The sequence below is a fragment of the Schistocerca americana genome, chromosome 10 (assembly GCF_021461395.2).
Source record: "Schistocerca americana isolate TAMUIC-IGC-003095 chromosome 10, iqSchAmer2.1, whole genome shotgun sequence".
NCBI classification, from domain to species: Eukaryota; Metazoa; Arthropoda; class Insecta; order Orthoptera; family Acrididae; genus Schistocerca; species Schistocerca americana.
Window position 1 is genome coordinate 167,317,748 of NC_060128.1, and position 19,291 is coordinate 167,337,038.

At 40.8% G+C, this 19,291-nt stretch overlaps 1 protein-coding gene across 1 annotated transcript in view; it reads left to right on the forward strand.

The window, feature by feature from the left end:
• LOC124552570 (DNA (cytosine-5)-methyltransferase 1-like) overlaps positions 1 to 15,694 on the forward strand; it is a 78,942-nt gene extending 63,248 nt beyond the window's left edge. Inside the window, exons 10-12 of the mRNA XM_047126892.1 lie at positions 1,639 to 1,864; positions 15,352 to 15,468; positions 15,566 to 15,694. Coding sequence (XP_046982848.1) covers positions 1,639 to 1,864; positions 15,352 to 15,468; positions 15,566 to 15,661 — 439 coding nt within the window. The 3' untranslated portion in view covers positions 15,662 to 15,694. The remainder of the gene's footprint in view (positions 1 to 1,638; positions 1,865 to 15,351; positions 15,469 to 15,565) is intronic.
• The last annotated feature ends 3,597 nt before the right edge of the window (positions 15,695 to 19,291 follow it).

Here is a 19,291-nt window from a genome sequence, read left to right on the forward strand (position 1 = left end):
TATGTCAGTGGTAATTCCTTTCATGAAAATCTTGTAGGTGCTCTGCTCTTCAAGTTCACTAAACATTGTTCTTGCCTTGATGACAATTGACTCAAACTAAATTTTGAAATATTTATTGTTGTTGTGTTAATATGTATATCAGCTGATTTTTTAAAATAAAAGAAGTCCTCAGGCTGGAGCGTAGCAACCAAAAATGGATTTTCAGGTGCTACATTTCTCATACATTTTTAAGGACCTTAGGTGCTTAACACTCTGACAGTCTTCCAGTCTCTTACGTTTTCCAGTCTGGGTAAAATCCCTGCCACTCGCTGCAAACAATTATAAAGCTTTGTGCCACTCAGCCCACTTTAACCTCACCAGTGGGCCAGCACATACTGCTCAGTCCATCTTTCTGGTCTTATATGCTCAACTAAAACTGATCGTAGCCCTTAGCCTGCTTTTTAGGTTGTTGGCAATGGCACTTACCTCGGTTTTCCCGGTCTAACTACATTGCTGAGTGAAGACTCACATCAAACCCAAGAAGAATTGGCACAATATGTGGGAGTGACATAGCAAACCATTTCAAAACATCTCAAGGCTATGGGCATGATTCAGAAAGAAGGAACTTAGGTCCTGTGTGAGCTGAAACCAAGAGACATTGAACGGCGTTTGTGTGTTTGTCAACAGTTGATTCAGAGGCAAAAAGAGAAGGGATTCCTGCATCGTATTGTGACCAGGGATGAAAAACGGGTTCATTACAATAACCCTAAATGCAAAAAATCATGGGGATATCCCAGCCATGCTTCCATGTCAACAGCCAAACTGAATATTCACAGCTCCAGGATCATGCTCTGCATTTGGTGGGACCAGCTCGGCGTCATGTACTATGAGGTGTTAAAACGAAGTGGAACAATCACTGGTGCTTGTTATCGAATGCAATTAATGCGTTTGAGCAGAGCATTAAAAGCCAAATGGCCACAATACAGCGAGAGGCAAGATAAAGTGATTTTGCAGCATGACAACACTCGACCCCACATTGCAAAAGAGGACAAAACATACTTGGAAATGTTAAAATGGGAAGTCCTACCCAACCCGTCATATTCTACAGACATTGCTCCCTCTGACTATCACTTGTTTAGGTCAATGGTGCATGGCCTGGCTGACCTACACTTCCGATCTCATGAAGAAGTTACAAATTGGATCGATTTGTGGATCCCTTCAAGAGATGAACAATTTTTTTGACATGGGATTCATATACTGCCCGAAAGATGGGAGAAAGTACTGGCCAGTGATGTAAAATCACATGTGTAACCAATTTGTTTCATTAAAGCGTCAAATGTTGGGGAAAAACAGCAGAAGCAAAGTTGTACACCTTGTAGGATTTATGACACGCAAGAGTGAAAAACTTTGTATAATTTTTTTGAATGCTACTGTACCTCGCAAATAGGGAATTTGTGATATTGTACTGTGCAGTGGAAAGTTCAACTTGATTTATATAATGAGACATTGTGTGTGTGTGTGTGTGTGTGTGTGTGTGTGTGTGTGTGTGCGGGCGCGCTCGCACATGCACGCGCGTGCGCATATGAAAAATAAAAATAATAAAATTGATTTATAAGCAGTTTATTAAGCTTTAGTCCAAAATATTCCTTTTACTTGCAGCATGTATACCAACTATGACCCAAGAAGTGGACAGATGCGTGGTGTTTGTCCTTGTGCTGAAGGCAAGGAATGTGATCCTGCATACAAGCAGAATAACACACTCATCCCTTGGTCTTATGTTCACACTGCCTATGACCACAACAACTGGCGAGGGAGGTTTGGCCGTGTAAACTGGAATGGTTTCTTCAGCACAATAACAACAAATCCAGATCCATCAGGAATACAGGTATCACACATTTTGAACTTCAGTAAACATTTTATTTGGTTTATTTGTTTGTGTGCTGTGACTGATATTTTTTCATTTATCATAACCATAAAAATCAACATAGATGGTATTTTTGCTCTGTCAAGTTAGCTCAAGATGGTCAGTTGCAACAGTTTTCAAGTTCCCATTAAGCTTTTGGTACATAAATAAAAAGCATTGAAATCCAGTCAGAATTCATTGAAATAATACTAGAATTTTTAATAAGTGTGCATAATGTGTTCATATGCCATACTTTGGGATATTATGTGACATTTCATGGAGAAAATAATTAATGTAAGCCTGGTATAAATGTACAGAATCAGATGTACAGGGCTGATGATCTAATTAGTCATCCATCTGCTGCACCTATCAATCTATTTAGATAGATTTCATTGTTTAAGTTTGTTTCATCTTGTAATAAGCATCTGCAGCCTCTATAAATTCTTAAGTGATGTCATTTTCAGTTTTTAGCTGTAACTGTTTTCATTGTACTATTGCAGTTTCGGCTTATGTACCATTATCAGTTACATGCAAAGAAATAATGCAATGTACTAAGAAAAATTATATAAAAATAACAGTTTGTAAAATGATATATAACTAATTTAGGAATGTAGATAACAACTCATCAAATTCCAGAGGGATTAAGTAGCTGTCAGACACACAAGAAAGGCTGAAAACTTTGCTAGCTTTCAGATGAGCTTGAGCACACACACACACACACACACACACACACACACACACACACACACGCACGTGCAGCTACATTAGGCTGGTTAAACACACAGTACCAGGACTGCAGTTCCCCAGCCATCAGAGCCCATTCACTTCACCTGGCCCTCCTCTGTCCAACATGTGACCTCCTTCAACTCTGACCACCACCCCTTTTAAAGTGGCATTCTACGCCCACCCATTCCATCCCTGTGCCACTTCTACTCCCAACCCCTTGCTACATCAGTCGAGGATATCGCTGTGGAAGACCCACTTACTCAGCTCATTCTATTCCTCTCGCATCACAGGCCTATCGTGTTGCATAAGGGACAAGGCCACCTCTGAAAGGAACAATGCCATACCCCATCAATTGAAAAAGTTATGAGACTGGGTTAATAAAATAGTAAAGAAATGTTGAGATGATGGTTTTAATGCTTCATGTCTTCTACATTGTCTGCCCACACTTCCCTACAATGCACAGAATGTATATACAACCATGAGAAACAGTCAGAAAAGGCCTTCTTTGTGATCTTGTTCAGTTCTCCCATCAGATTGGCTTGAATGTTGGTTATGTCATCAGAGCATTAATCATTCATGTGAATTTCTGCACTATATTGTTTCGTGCCTGGTTCATGCCGATAACACTATCTTTTAAATGATTATGGAAAATCTCATATAAAGATGTGAAACAAATACTAACAAAGAGATAGAGGAGCTGGCCAGTACTTACCTCAGCTCAGTACAGCTTATAGATACACTAAACAGAACAGAAAATTTTTATCTTAGCTTTCGGAACTTTGTTCCTTTGTCAAGGAGGAGAGAGGGAAAAAAGGGGAAGAAGGGAAAGTGGATTCAGTTACTCACAACCTAGGTTACAAAGCAACAGGGGAAAGGTAAACAGGGAGGGTAGCAAAAATGGAGGCATGGGTGTCAGAGGGAAGCCAAAGATATTCTGCTATAAGTACTGTGCCAGCTTCAAACCAAAGAGGATGCATACAGAAGTAAAGAGGTATATAGCATGCCAGCCTCTTCATGGGCCGCATGGAAGAGCTTTCCTGAAGACCCAACAGCTGCTTCCCCTGGCCTGGTATAGGTTTATAGATGATACCTTTGTGGTCTGGACTCATGGTGAAGAAACACTCGTTAATTTTCTCCATAACCTCAACTCCTTTTCGAATCTGAATTTCACCTGGTCCTTCTCCAAAACCCAAGCCACCTTTCTGGATGTTGACCTTCATCTTGTTGAAGCTCACATACACACCTCTGTCCACATCAAACCCACAAACAAACAACAGTACCTTCACTTTGATAGCTGCCATCCATTTCACATCTAACACTCCCTTCCCTACAGCCTAGGTATTCGTGGCAAACGTATCTGCTCCAGTGACAAATCCCTCAACAATTACACCAATAACCTGACCAGTGCTTTCTTCTCTCACAACTATCCTGCAGACCTTGTCCACAAATGTATCTCCCAAGCAATACATTCCTCTCCATCCAACAACAATGTTCCTACCCCCAAGACCACACAGAAGCATCCCTCTTGTCACCCAATATTATCCTGACCTCGAATACATCAAAAAATTACTCCGCCAGGCATATGACTTTCTCAAGTCAAGTCCTGAAATAAGATCATTCCTTGACAATATTCTCCCCACACCACCCAGAGAGGTGTTTTGTCGCCCCCCCCCCCAACCTCCATAAAGTCCTTGTCAAACCCTACAATATTCCCAGACCACCTTCTCTACCCAGCAGTTCCTATCCCTGTAACCGACCCCGCTGCAAAACCTGCCCCATGCACCCCCCCCACAACCACCTACTCCAGCCTCGCTACCGGTAAAACATACACAATTCGAGCCAGGGTCACATGTGAAACAACACATATCATTTATTAGCTGACATGCCTGCAATGCACAGCTTTTTACATTGGCATGATGACAACTAAACTGGCTGAGCGCATGAACGGGCACAGACAAACTGTCTGCCTAGGAGATATCCAATATCCAGTAGCAGAGCATGCCCTCCAGCATAATTCTAGGGACCTAGGATCATGCTACACTGTACGTGCCATTTGGCTTCTCCCATCCAACACGTCCCTCAGAACTGCGGAGGTGGGAACTTGCACACCAACACATCCCGCCATCCCCCTGGACTGAACCTACGTTAACCAACCTCACTCCCATTTACTCTTCAGTCTTCTCCTCTTTCCCTTTCCTCTTTAGTGATTCATGCATCTTTTCATCCTACATAGTTGTGTTTATCTTTATACTATATACCTGTTTACCTCTTTGGTTTGAAGCTGGCACAGTACTTACAGTAGAATATCTTTGGCTTCCCTCTGGCACCCATGCACCTTCTTTGCTACCCTCCCTGTTTACCTTTCCCCTGTTGCTTCATAACCTGGATTGTCAGTAATTGAATCCACTTCCTGTGACAAGGGAACCAAGTTCTGAAATCTTGGATAAAAATTTTCTGTTCTGTTTTGTGTATCTATAGGCTGTACTGAGCTGAGGTAAGTACTGACCAGCCCCTCTATCTCTTTGTTAGTATTTGTAACACTGTGTTTTGTCACCTGTGATCATTTTTTTTCCAGAAAATGTGCTGTCTAGTCACATTAATGTGACCACTTTTCAAATGCCTGAATAACCACATTTTGCAGTGTGGACCACTGTGAGACAAGCAGTAAGAAAGTCAGTGAGGTTCTGAAAGCACCGACAGCAATACGGAGCCGTGCTGACTCCACTGCTGTGGCCAGCTGTGATAGGTTTCTCGGTTGAGGATCTGTAGTGCAAACGGCCCACTCTAGGTAGTCACACAGTTTCTTGACTGAGTTATAATCGGCTGAGTTTGGTGGCCAGAGGAGTACAGTAAACTCATCCAGATGCTCTTCAAACCATGCACATACACTGCGTGCTGTTTAACATGTTGCATTGTCCTGCTGATAGTTGCCATTGTGTTGAGAAAAAAATGAACTGCATGTAGGGATGGACGTGATCATCAGTTATAGATGCATGCTTTTGTTGATCCATTGTGCCTTTCAGAATGACAAGATCATGCAGGAAATGCCACAAGTAGTAGACATGTGACTTTACTGTGTCAACAATGTTCTGTCACAAATCACAAAAGAGAAATGTCTGCACAAATTTGTCCCATGTACATTGACTGCTGGACCTGCCAGGGTAGCCGAGAGTGCTAATGCGCTGCTTCCTGGACTCGGGTAGGCGCACCGGTCTCAGATCAAATCTGCCCGGTGGATTAACGACGAGGGCTGGTATGCAGGCCCACCTGGATGTGGTTTTTAGGTGGTTTTCCACATCCTGCTAGGTGAATACTGGGCTGGTCCCCAAGTTCTGCCTCAGTTACATAACTCACATACATATGAAAAACGTTCGCACTATTTCATGACTTACACTAGATGCAGACAGCTGGGGTACACTACTTCCATCCCAGAGGGTTCGGGGTGGTGGCAGGAAGGGTATCTGGCCACCCTCTGCAATTAGCACTGCCACATCCGTCATAACAGAGCTGACCCCGTGTTGGAGTGGGACAAAGGCCCAAGAAAGAAACAAAGAAAGTACCTTGACTGCTGAATAAAGCCGGGGGTATGTAGACACCTGCCATGATCTGAATGAAATACAAAATGCAGCCAATTACCTGATCCAATCACATTACTCTAACCATCGCCCAAGTTTGATGTTACTGTGCAATAACCACTCGTCAATGGCAAGTAACAGCACTACCAGTGGAGGCTACACAAAGCATATCAGCAGACATGGAAAATGTGGAAACAGAATGATTTATCTGACGTCAAAAGGCACAATAATTGACTTTCGGGCCTAGGGTGGGAGCATTTCGGAAATGACTAAGTTTGTAAACTCTTAGTGTATCACTGTGGTTAAAGTATACTGTGCATGGAAAAATGGCCACCATCCAAAACTGGCACTGAGAAAACCAAGGCACGATGCGCCATACATGACAGGCATGAACGACGGCTCTGGAGAAGTGTACAGGTGATCAGGTGTGTAACTATTGAGCAATTGACAGCCCAGATGAACTGAGGGGCTACCAACACTGTCTCCTCACAGAACATTCAGCAAACATAGCTGCATATAGGCCTCCACAGCAGGTGCCCTGTTCATGTACCTATGATGACTGTTCGTTGGTGATGAAAGTTGGAATTGCATGTCAATACTGCAACTGGATGTGCACTGGATGGTGACAGGTGACCATTTCAGATGAATCATGTTTTATGCTCCATCGGACATGTGGCCACTGGCATGTACGGCATGAAACTTTTGAAAGCAAATACCCTGTAACAATTGTTGAAAGGATAGTGCTGCTACCTGCCATTGATGAGTGGTTATTGCACAGTAATGTCAAAATTAGGTGGTGGTTAGAGTAATGTGACTTCACCAGATAACTGTCTGCATTTTGTATTTCAATCAGGTCATAGCAGGTGTCTACATATCACTGTTTTTGTTCAGCAGTCAAGGTACACGAGACAAATTTGTGCAGACATTTCTCTTTTGTGATTTGTGACAGAACATTGTTGACACAGTAAGGTTGCATGTTCAGTACATAACACTGACTGATCACAACTGACTGGTTGAATGCACTTATGTTGTCTACAGTTGTTAGTTTTGTTAGTTGAACCTGCCACCACAGTTCCTGCACTCATTTTGTGTATATAGCAAGAATAAAATCAATCCCAAAACTTTTTGAACAGACAGTGTGTACCTGTTCAGCTGAAATTTCTGCACAGTGTTTTTTGTGTGCAACTAGTTGTCAACCTGAATGAATAGCCACCGCCAAACTGTGACCTAGAGTAGGGTTGACCACCCACTGACAGAAAATGCAGCTAAGCATAACATGCTCCAATTCAATGGCTAATCCACAACCTGTGCCATTTAGATCCTTCTCCACAGTACCGGCTTTTATGAACTATGCAAATGGAAATTATTCTTGCAGCACATCCGTTACTCCCACAATACTCCTTTCTCAGTCTCTGCTAAAGTGTTGATAGGAAAGGAGAGGAAGTTTGTCTGAGGGAAGATGTGTAAAAAGTAATGTGTATAAAAGTGAAATACACTACTAGCCATTAAAATTGCTACACCAAGAAGAAATGCAGATGATAAACAGGTATCCATTGGACAAATATATTATACTAGAACTGACATGTGATTACATTTTCATGCAATTTGGGCACATACATCCTGAGAAATCAGTAGCCAGAACAACCACCTCTGGCCGTAATAACGACCTTGATACGCCTGGACATTGAGTCAAACAGAGGTTGGATGGCATGTACAGGTACAGCTGCCCATGCAGCTTCAGCTCGATACCACAGTTCATCAAAAGTAGTGACTAGCATATTGTGACAAGCCATTTACTCGGCCTCCATTGACCAGACATTTTCAATTGGTGAGAGATCTGGAAAATATGCTGGCCAGGGCAGCAGTCGAACATTTTTCTATATCCAGAAAGGCCCGTACAGGACCTGCAATATGTGGTTGTGCATTATCCTGCTGAAATGTAAGGTTTCGCAGGGATAAAATGAAGGGTAGAGCCATGGGTCGTAACACGTCTGAAATGTAACGTCCACTGTTCAAAGTGCCGTCAATGTGAACAAGAGGTGACCGAGATGTGTAACCAATGGCACCCCACACCATCATGCCGGGTGATACGCCAGTATGTCGATGATGAATACATGCTTCCAATGTGCGTTCACCGCGATGTCGCCAAACACGGATGCGACCATCATGATGCTGTAAACAGGACCTGGATTCATCAAAAAAAAAAAAAAAAAATGACGTTTTGCCATTCGTGAACCCAGGCTCGTCATTGAGTACACTATTGCAGGCGCTCCTGTCTGTGATGCAGTGACAAGGGTAACCGCAGCCATGGTCTCCGAGCTGATAGTCTGTGCTGCTGCAAACATCATCGAACTGCTCGTGCAGATGGTTGTTGTCTTGCAAATGTCCCCATCTGCTGACTCAGGGATCAGGACACTGCTGCATGATGCGTTACAGCCATGCAGATAAGATGCCTGTCATCTCGACTGCTAGTGATACAAGGGATCCATCACGGTGTTCTGTATTACCCTCCTGAACCCACCAATTCCATATTCTGCAAACAGTCATTGGATCTTGACCAACACGGGCAACAGTGTCGCGATATGATAAACGGCAAGCGCAATAGGCTACAATCCGACCTTTATCAATGTCGGAAACAAGATGGTATGCATTTCTCCTCCTTATACGAGGCATCACAACAATGTTTCACAAGGGCAATGCCAGTCAACTGCTGTTTGTGTATGAGAAATCTGTTGGAAACTTTCCTCATGTCAGCACGTTGTAGGTGTCGCCACCAGCGCCAACCTTGTGTGAATGCTCTGAAAAGCTAACTATTTGCATATCACAGCATCTTCTTCCTGTCAGTTAAATTTTGCATCTGTAGCACATCTTCGTGGTGTAGCAATTTTAATAGCCAGTGGTGTATTTAATAATTTGAGACTTATTCCAATTTTGTACGCAAGGAACCTAGCTGTGTTGTTCATGAAAAATGTAATTTAGTAGGAAAATATTAAAGGAATGAAGATTGTCTGAGTCTGGGTACTAGAAATAGTAGCTGTCTAAAAGACAAAGGTGTCACGAGATAAAAGTTATATGAAGTTTCAGATTCCTAAGTACTCAGAATGTGATTCCACCAATATCGTTACTAAGACAAAACTGGAAATTTATTGAATTTTGCAGAGGTGTTTATTAGGGAAAAAAACCATTGAAAGATTAAACCTTGTATTTTATCTCAAACTCATTTTTATCGTTCTCAACATCAGTATGTGGTATGACCCTTACCCATTTAACTGTTAAGCCCCTTTTATACAATCTTTTTTTTGGTCTCAGTTGATTACTCAAGACAAACGTGTCAACTGCAATACCTCTGGCATTTTATTCCCTTACTGAGTCTCATCTGTGTTGAGTGGTCATTTTCTTTCACACATTGGCACCAAAATTGCCGGTGTAGTAAAAGCTGTCTGGTGTGGAGTTTGGCATGTGAATGGAGAAAGTGAGGTTATGAAGGATTATGCTTTTTACAGAAATATCAACCGTAGTAACAAAATGTGGGAAAGAGCTGTGACAATAGAGGTTATTAATGACCAAAGAAGAATTGATAGTGGAAGTTCATGTCAGAGGTCGTGTGGTAAATTCTTCACATTCCTGAGAACTGAAGAGTAGGAGAAGTATCAAAAAAATGGTTCAAATGGCTCTGAGCACTATGGGACTTAACATCGGTGGTCATCAGTCCCCTAGAACTTAGAACTACTTAAACCTAACTAACCTAAGGACATCACACACATCCATGCCCTAGGCAGGATTCGAACCTGCGTCCGTAGCGGTCACGCGGTTCCAGACTGAAGCGCCTAGAACCGTACAGCCACACCGGCCGGCAAGAAGTATCATCCAAACATTTGAACACGTACATTTATTTGCTTGAGAAAATATATGCTTGCCAACACATCAGACAATATGTAAAATGCAGTAAATAACACATCTTTGCTTTATCCTTTGTATCTCATTTTCTTGCTAAGTGTCAAACAACAACAAAATTATTTTTCTTGTCCAATAATTTTGACTTTTTCACTGTTGAAATACTTTTCATTAAAACATGTTTAGCTATTTATTTTCTTATTTATGTATAATGTAGTTTTTTCCTTGTAAAATGTAAATAGTTTTTGCTTTCAGATGTTTTATCTCTCTCGTAGGAGAACACTAATTGGAAAAAATACCAGGACATTGTGTAACTTTTCAGTGTGCCACAAAAACAACACAGTAAAGCTTGAGAAGACACAAAATCCATTTCTGTAATAGGACTGAACTCGACCAGAATAGGTTGTAACTCCCAGTGTTAGCAGACGCTTCCTAAATCCCCTGTCTCTGCACAAGTGCAGGGTGCAGCATATTCAGAAATGTAGAACTCCACATTCAGCACAGACACACATGCATCATGGTTGGTTGCTGATTTGCACACAAGTACAAAAGGTGCACACACTTCAAGTAGTTGATTTTGATCAATAAGTCACTCATGTAAAACCACCTTTATGAACAAGTTAACTCGTCATGCCCCGTCGTCCCCCAGATGATGAGGACTTGTTTAAGCATGGCCCCTGGGGTTTCCTGAAGCACTGTTGACATGTTTATGTGTCCTGTACCACTAACTTCACATGGCTGTGGACAAGTTACTTCACACCATGGCAAATAAAAAGGTTTTGATTATCTATCATGTAACATATGTGCCTCTTTGTGTGCTATAATTTGCAAAAGACCTTGTTTTGATATCTTGAACTGTTTATGAAATAATAGTTGTTATGACCACATGATTCCCAATTCACAGGGACAGAAATGGGTGCATCGACTATCCGTCAAATATAAAAACCAATAGTTTGAAAGATAAATGACATATTGTTCTGCTCTCAATTTTAAATAATATTTCATTTGATGCAGTAGAGTAACTATGACGTATGAGTATAATCAAAAGAAATTCAGTCCTTTTTTGAGTGAAACTATCAGACTAAAAGATGGGCAAAAATCAGATGTTTTCAGCAAATAATTTTCTTAAAATTGAATGGTAAGTATTTCATAGCAGCCAGCAAGTACTTATGGACAGAACTGGGCACACTGCATGCAATTGTCCATCACATATAAAAATCAATAATTTGAGAATGAACTGAGATATCATTTTGCTCTCATTTTTAAGTAAAATTTTGATATCTTATTTATGGTTTATACATTGAAGTGTATGAGATAAAATCAACCATACACAAAGTTAATGCACTGTACTTTTACATCTGCAAACTCTTTAAAGTAGTGTACATGTTTTACTTAACTTGCTGCAGTGCAGTAACTATGTGGAATAATGAAAAGGAATTGAGTCCTATTGAGCAAAGATATTGGACTGTAAGATGTACAAAACTCAAATTGTTTCAGTGAATAGTTTTCTTAAAGTATTTCATTGTGGCCAGAACATCACCACTCATCACAGGTATCAGTATTTAGTAAGCAGCCCCACTACAACAGAGCTGCACTCAGCTTGGGATGCAGAGAGCACACCCGTAGCAGTCAAAGGGTTGTGAGCAGAAATATACTCCCTAATTGTTTGTGGTACAGAAGCAAACAACCTTGAAATGTCCTATTCAGGAATTTTTTTGTCATTCATGAAACATATGCTGAATCAACACTTCATGAAGATTGGTGGCTGGAGGCAGCTAATAGCATACACTGTCAAAAAAAAAATTAGTACTCCCTTTTAGAGGTTTCCAATTCACTCAAGATTTATTGTTGCAACAGTGTGTATTATGGAGTGCATGAAATAATTTACAGATCAATAGCAGAAGTGGTTCTGAGATACCAGAGATCAGCCCGTGCTGAAACATCCATATGAGTGCTTCTTCATGTCATCCACAGCGATCACTCAACATCTGACATTGCTCCTGCCTTCCCCCACCTCCCTTATATACCCTACAAGGGCTGGTGAAAACACTAAACATGAACAGCAGTAATGCAATGTGGTGGCCACTCTAGCTGTCAGAGATGCAGCTCTAATAAGCTACATGACAGCTGATGGTGTCAACATGTATGAAGTTACAGTGACATCTGACCATGTCTTGCGGGTGCTTCCTTACCTGTCAGTCAGATTTTGTACAAGCTTGAGTCCCACGTCCAGTAGTCTGTAAAAATGTACTTTCCCTTGTTATTTTCACTCTTGGTGGATCAAGTTATTGGAGTAATATCAATAAAATCTCAATATTTCCTTAAATTGATGGGAAACAAATTTTTGTGTAATATGCCAGGTGTAGAAGTATGAAACCATAATTTCCCTATAGATGGTGCTAGCCGTCAGTGTAGGGCCCATGAGACCACATCTGCAGTGCCATTTGCTTCCTGTAGTGGCTGATGATGAATGTCAACACTCAGTAACCCAAGTTCTGTACACTGGTATATGTTTCAAACCTGTAAACATGTCAAGTTTTGTGCCTATGAACAATGATCTGCGGACAGCACTGATTTTATGTTATCATTTGAAGGAAACTGGCGCAGAATTGCATCAAATGCTTGTTGAAGCTTTTGGTGAACATGCTCTTGGGAAAGCACAATGTTTCAAGTGGTTCAAAAAATTCAAAATAGGTGATTTTGATGCAAGAATTGATGAGCATGGGAAACAACTGAAAAAGTTCAAAGACAATGAATTGCAGGCCTTATTGGATGGAGGTGATACTCTAATTCAACAGGAACTTGTGGAACAGTTGAATGTGATGCAGAAAGCCGTTTCTCTTCACCAGAGAGGTGGGAGAAATATAAATAGCAATGGAGATTATTTTGAATAAAATATCGTTTATCAGTTTCGAACAACAGGTGTGTAATTATTGCAACAAAGTTCTGGTTTCATACTTCTACACCTGGTAAAATTGGTGGCTCTTTTATATGTCATTTACTCTAACACAAAGCTTTCATTAGCCAAAAATTGTTTTGAACATCCTCTACTAGGCATTGTCCTGTTGCCTTCCTCCAGCTTTTAAACTGCCGATTATAGGGGGATATGACAGTTTAATGAGAACTCTAAACCCTGGTTCACCTTGGCATTTCTCACATCAACAAACATTTCAGAGATGAAAGAAGTGATAAGAGACAGATTAAAATCCTAGTACTGGCCAGCAACCAAAACCGAGACTTCTGGGCTCATATGTGGCACTAGCCACTGAGTCATACTTACAGTTACTCTTACAATGCTAAAACTCCATGTATGATAACAGGAGAAAGGAGTTGGGGATACCTCCTAATACCAAGTGAAGGCTCCTTTTACCTGGCATAGTGCAGAAACTCTATGTGGCATGGACTGAACAAGTTGTTGGAAGTCCCATGCTGAAATTCTGAGCCATTTTGCCCCTACAGTTGTCCATAATTGTGAAAGTGTAGCCGGAGCGGGATTTTGTGCACAAACTGACCTCTTGATTATGTCCCATAAATGGGATTCATGTCAGGTGCTCTGGGTTGCCAAATCATTCGCTTGAATTGTCCAGAATGTTCTTCAAACCAATCACAATGATTGTGGCCCAGTGACATGGTGGATTGTCATCCATAAAAATTCCATCATTGGTTGGGAACACTGAAGTCCACAAATGGCAATAGAAGGTTTCCAAGTAGCTAAAGTATCAATGATTGGTTCAGTTGGACAAGAGAACCCAGTTCATTCCATATAAACACAGCCCACACCATTATGAACACCAGCTTCACAGTGCCTTGTTGACAGCTTGGATACAGGTTTTCACAGGGTCTGCGCCCAGGAGAGGCACCACAGGTGATGTTGCACTGTTTGCTGCTATAGCCCAATAATGTCTAATTTTGCCACACTGTCCTACAGGATAATTTGTTGTATGTCCCACACTGACTTTTCTATATTTTCACACAATGTTGCTTGTCTGTCATATGATAACTCTACACAAATTTCGCTACTCTCAGTCATTAAGTGATAATCATCGGCCATTGTGTTGTCTGTGCTTAGAAGTAATGCCTGAAATTTAGCATTCTGGGCACGCTCCTGACTGTGTGGATCTCTGAGTACTGAGTTCTCCAATGATTTCCATAATGGAATGTCCCCTACAACTAGCTCCAACTACCATTCCTCACAACTACCATTCCTCATTCAGAGTGTGTTAACTCCCGTCGTGTGACCATAATCATGTTGGAAACTATTTCACATGAATCACCTTAGTACAAATGATAGCTTCACCAGGCACTTCCCTTGTATACCTAGTGTACATGATACTACATCCATCAGTATATGTGCATATCATTATCCCTTGACTTTGATCACCTCAGTTTAAACAAGGAAGTGGCTACATGTGTAAAACAATTGTTTTTAATTTCTGAGGATTATTTGTTTTCTGTTTTATATATGTATCATCCTGTATATCAACTCCAGGCTGAACCTCCAGCTCTTTTGAAGTATCTCTTGTCATACAATGAAGGCTTTCACGACCGGATGGTACTGTTGTTGATAATTCTTCCGGGTTATATGGCCGTGGTCCATGGACTTCTTCTATTCCTAACATTTCGTCCAATACTACATTGGACATCTTCAGATGTATGGCTGGTCCTGCTGAGTCCTGCCAACTGATGAGTCTGGCATCGGTGCGCGGCCTAAATACCGAGGAAAGTGGGCGTGGTCTAGCTTGCACTTAGTAGCAGAGAGAAAACTAGTCAAGGATAAAATGTAACTATCGATAATAGTCCATCATAGATAAAAATCACTTATTGATTCTGTAATGCCACTGTCCATATCTCTCTTAATTTCAAGGCCTCTTCTTTTCTATTAAAATTATCTTCATGTTTATACGGACTATTATCGATAGTTACATTTTATCCTTGACTAGTTTTCTCTCTGCTACTAAGTGCAAGCTAGACCACGCCCACTTTCCTCGGTATTTAGGCCGCTCACCAATGCCTGACTCGTCAGTCAGCAGGACTCAGGAGGACCAGCCATACCTATGAAGATGTCCAACGTAGTATTGGGCGAAATGTTAGGAATAGAAGAATTCCATGGACCACGGCCTTTATCTCTTGTGTTGTGTAGGTTAAGCTGTTGTTGCTTCACATGTATGATTCAAAACAATATTTCATGTTCAGCACCTGACATCATCACAACATAGATCAAATATTGTCCTATCATGCAATTATACTGGTCTATTGCACATTATCAATTTTCAGGGCCGGGTTCTTCATCCAAAACAGTCAAGAATAATGAGTGTTAGAGAATTTGCTAGAGTGCAGGGCTTCCCTGATAGTTTTATTTTCTGTGGATCAATAGCAGATAAGTACCGTCAGGTAAGAAAGTATGGAGTTAATGAATGTTCCAATGTGTGTGTGTCTGGATGCATGGGTGCGTGCTCATGGTTTTGAAGCATATACTTTTGTATTTCAGGTTGGAAATGCTGTCCCACCACCAATGAGTGCTGCTGTCGGGTATGAAATAGCAAAATGCTTGGTAATTCACACAGCAAGACAGTGCAGCGAATGAACAAGAATATTATAAATTTAATTACATTTTTGCTTTAGGTGTCATTGATAATAAAACACTATGACATTAAAGATGACACAAGATAGACCAGGCAAGGATTTGCAAAGGAACTGTCAATGCAGTTTTCAAGTGTAAAATTGCAGCATTTATGTAAACCATTAAGAAAGGAAGATGATATTACACATTTATAGAAGGTGTGAACAGTAAGGTGTACTTTCTTTCCATCCTGATTATTTCAAAGTTTTTATTTTGTATCTCTCAGAACTCTTTAATCTCAGGATATCAAGCTCTGTTCTGAACTTCAGATAAGAATTCAAACTCCATGTGGAAGTTATTTTATTACTTATGCCATGTGCTAGTGGGGTATTTAGACTGAATTTTTGTCATTGCACATGTTTGGAGAATGTTTGGTTCCTTAAAACAGTTTTTTCTTTGTATTCAATACCTGGCAGTATCACAACATATATTAATTAAAATTGCAGTATTTTTGATATCTAATTTGATTACAACTATATGTAAAATTATAGCAGAGTGTTCTGACAGTATCAGTTATGTCATTTTGATATCTCATATAATTTGATTAGCAATGAAAGCAAAACTGTAGGAAAGTGCCAATAGTTTACTGACATTATCAGTTAAGTCTTTTTGATATCTCATGTAATTTGGTTAACACTGTGTAAAATTATAGAACAGTGCTAGTAGTTTACCGACACTGTCAGTTAAGTCACTGTAGAACTTCTGTAACTTGTATAGATATTTTCTACCAATAAATTTCTGGGATGTTTTGTCTTTAATAAATGAAAACTAGACGTAAATGAAGAACAGTTTCAGAGCAGAAGTAGACTTATTGCCCCTCACAGTGGTTTCCTTATAACTACTTTTGAGGTAAAAGTGTATATGAATCAGCTAATAAGAGATTTGTGGTAATGCATGAAGCTGAAACTTTTTGAAGTAAATTTGACTGTTCCAAGCTTTTTTCCATGTGCATCTTTCAACTGCATATTCTCATTTTTACAACAGTTACATATGAAATGGTTATGTAGGACCACAAGCAGTTGGTGATACATGTGTATGGTGTCTGTTCTTTTGGTCATGTCTGAAAGAACAGACACCATGGTGGATTGCTACAGCCATGAAGAATGAAATTTCAATGGTTTACAAACGTCAGTTGTGTATGGGACACTGATAGAATCAATGGGGAGAGTTGAAACTGTGTGCCCGGATGGGATTCGAACCTGGGATCTCCCACTTACTAGGCAGGTGCTCAACCCCGAAGCCACCAAGGACACAGGAACTGGTACGGCTGTGTGGATGCATCCCAAGCATTACACCATACACATATAATGAGGGCAATCACAAGCCAAGGATCATTTCTGTGCAGATGCACACACACGCTTGAACTCACGTGGGAATAGGCCTTGTCACGAACATTGAAATTAATGGGCGGGGAGCGCTACTTTCGTAGTGTGTGGAGTGAGTTGAGGATGTGTCTGCTGGGGGTGGGGGTGGGGTGGGTGGGGGGGGGGGGGTGGGGAGGAGTGGGGGGGGCATGCTTGGGATAAGTCCACGCAGCTGAGGAGATTCTGGGTTTGAATCCCAGTTGGGCACACATTTTCAAATCTCCCCACTGATTCTATCAACACCCCATACACAGCTCATATTGGTAATTCACTGAAATTTCAATTGGTAATACTTGCATGATGCTTGCATTCTTGTACAATGCCTGCTTTCGGCAGACAGGCATAAAATCCTTCCCTTAAATCTGAGGCACTCATTAAATTGCAAATGTTATTGCATTGGTGCATAACTTGTAGTGTTTCTCAACAAATTTAATAAACACAACACATACACGTAACAGAGACTTTAGTCATCAATAGTATATTTTCCTTTACTATTTACAGCAGTCTGCCATTGCTGGGGTAACTTTTTGATTCTGCAACCATTGAAATCATGTGGTTTGAGGCTAAGAACTCGTCGAGCCATGTTCAGAGTGCATTTTCTTCCAGAAAGGAAGTTCCTTGAAGGTTGTTTGATAGACTACTATCTAGACTAAACTTCGATTACATGTTAAATCAGTCGAATACAAAGGCCATAAATTCAACTAAATACCTAGGAATTATGTTGTAACTGACAATTTGAATGTTTTTACAACACAACTTTTATTGACATGAGTCTACATGGAAATGACTGAATAACAACAAAAAGTCACAATCACTAAGCCAGTAACAATTTCCTAGTAGAGGCAACAAAAGATAACTTCTAAGTTTCCCACAAGAGCCCTTTGTAACACACATACGCTTAATTCAAAGTCCTATTCCGGTGTCAAAGACGTAGTCTTGAGGTCAGTATTCAGCTTGAACTGACGTCCGGTGCTCATGCTAGCCTTTAAATAGTATTGGCCAGCCAATCTGATGTCGGTGTAGTAATACTTCCTGCAGGACTTCTCGAACTCCCTATGCAGGAAGTAGTACGCGGAATGTCTGTTTTCAAAAGAGCCGATGTTTACCATTGCTTATGCTTTTAGGCATAGACAACCTTGGTACTGTGTCATGTTAGATGTGTTTCTGGCTCCACAGGGGCTACCTTGGTGATGGTGTAACAAATTACAATTCTGAACAACTTAAATTGGAAGGAACACATAGAAAATGTTGTGGGGAAAGCTTATCAAAGACTGCATTTTATTGGCAGAACACATAGAAAATGTAACAAATCTACTAAACAGACTCCTACAATACACTTGTCCATCCTCTTTTAGAATACTGCTGAGTGGTGTGGGATCCTTACCAGATAGGACTGATGGAATACCTCAAGAAAGTTCAAAGAAGGGCAGCACATTTTGCATTATTGTGAAATAGGGGAGAGAGTGTCACTGAAGTGATACAGGATTTGTGGTGGACATCATTAAAACAAAAGTGTTTTTCATTAGGGTGGACTCTTCTCACAAAATTTCAATGACCAACTTTCTTCCCCAAATGCAAAATTATTTTGTTGATTGACACCATCCTACATAGAGAGAAGTGAACATCATAATAAAATAAGGGAACTCAGAGCTTGTACAGAAATATATAGGTGAGAATTAGTCTGAAGGTGGTTCAGTGAACCCTTTGCCAGCCACTTAAATGTGATTTTGTGGAAAAGGTGAAAATCTGAGGGCACATGATAAGACGAATAAGGTGGGTGCAGAATGCCTTCCCAACCCATCTCCCCGGTCTTGTAATTTGTCAGTGTAGCAGAATGCGGGCAGACATTAATGCGGACTAGCATCACTTCACACTGTCTTCCTGCTTGTTGTTCTCATATTGCATCTGCAACGTGTATCAGTTGTTGACAATAAATGTAAGCAGTGTTGATTACACCTCAGGGAAGCAATGTGTAGTACACCATACTGTCACTGTTCCACTAGATGCATAACATTATCTTTCGTGGATGCATGAAGGTCTTTGTATGGGAAGCTGCTTCTTTGTTTGGGCTAAATCATTCCTTTCTTTTCCTAATGTTACCATAAAGACACCATTTCTCATCACCAGTAACAATACAGGACAGGAGAGGCCGCTGTTTCTTTGAACTATTGTTCATGAGCCAGTTGATGGCAAGCAAGCTTGGCTCAGAGCATGCGGTACCCATACCCTT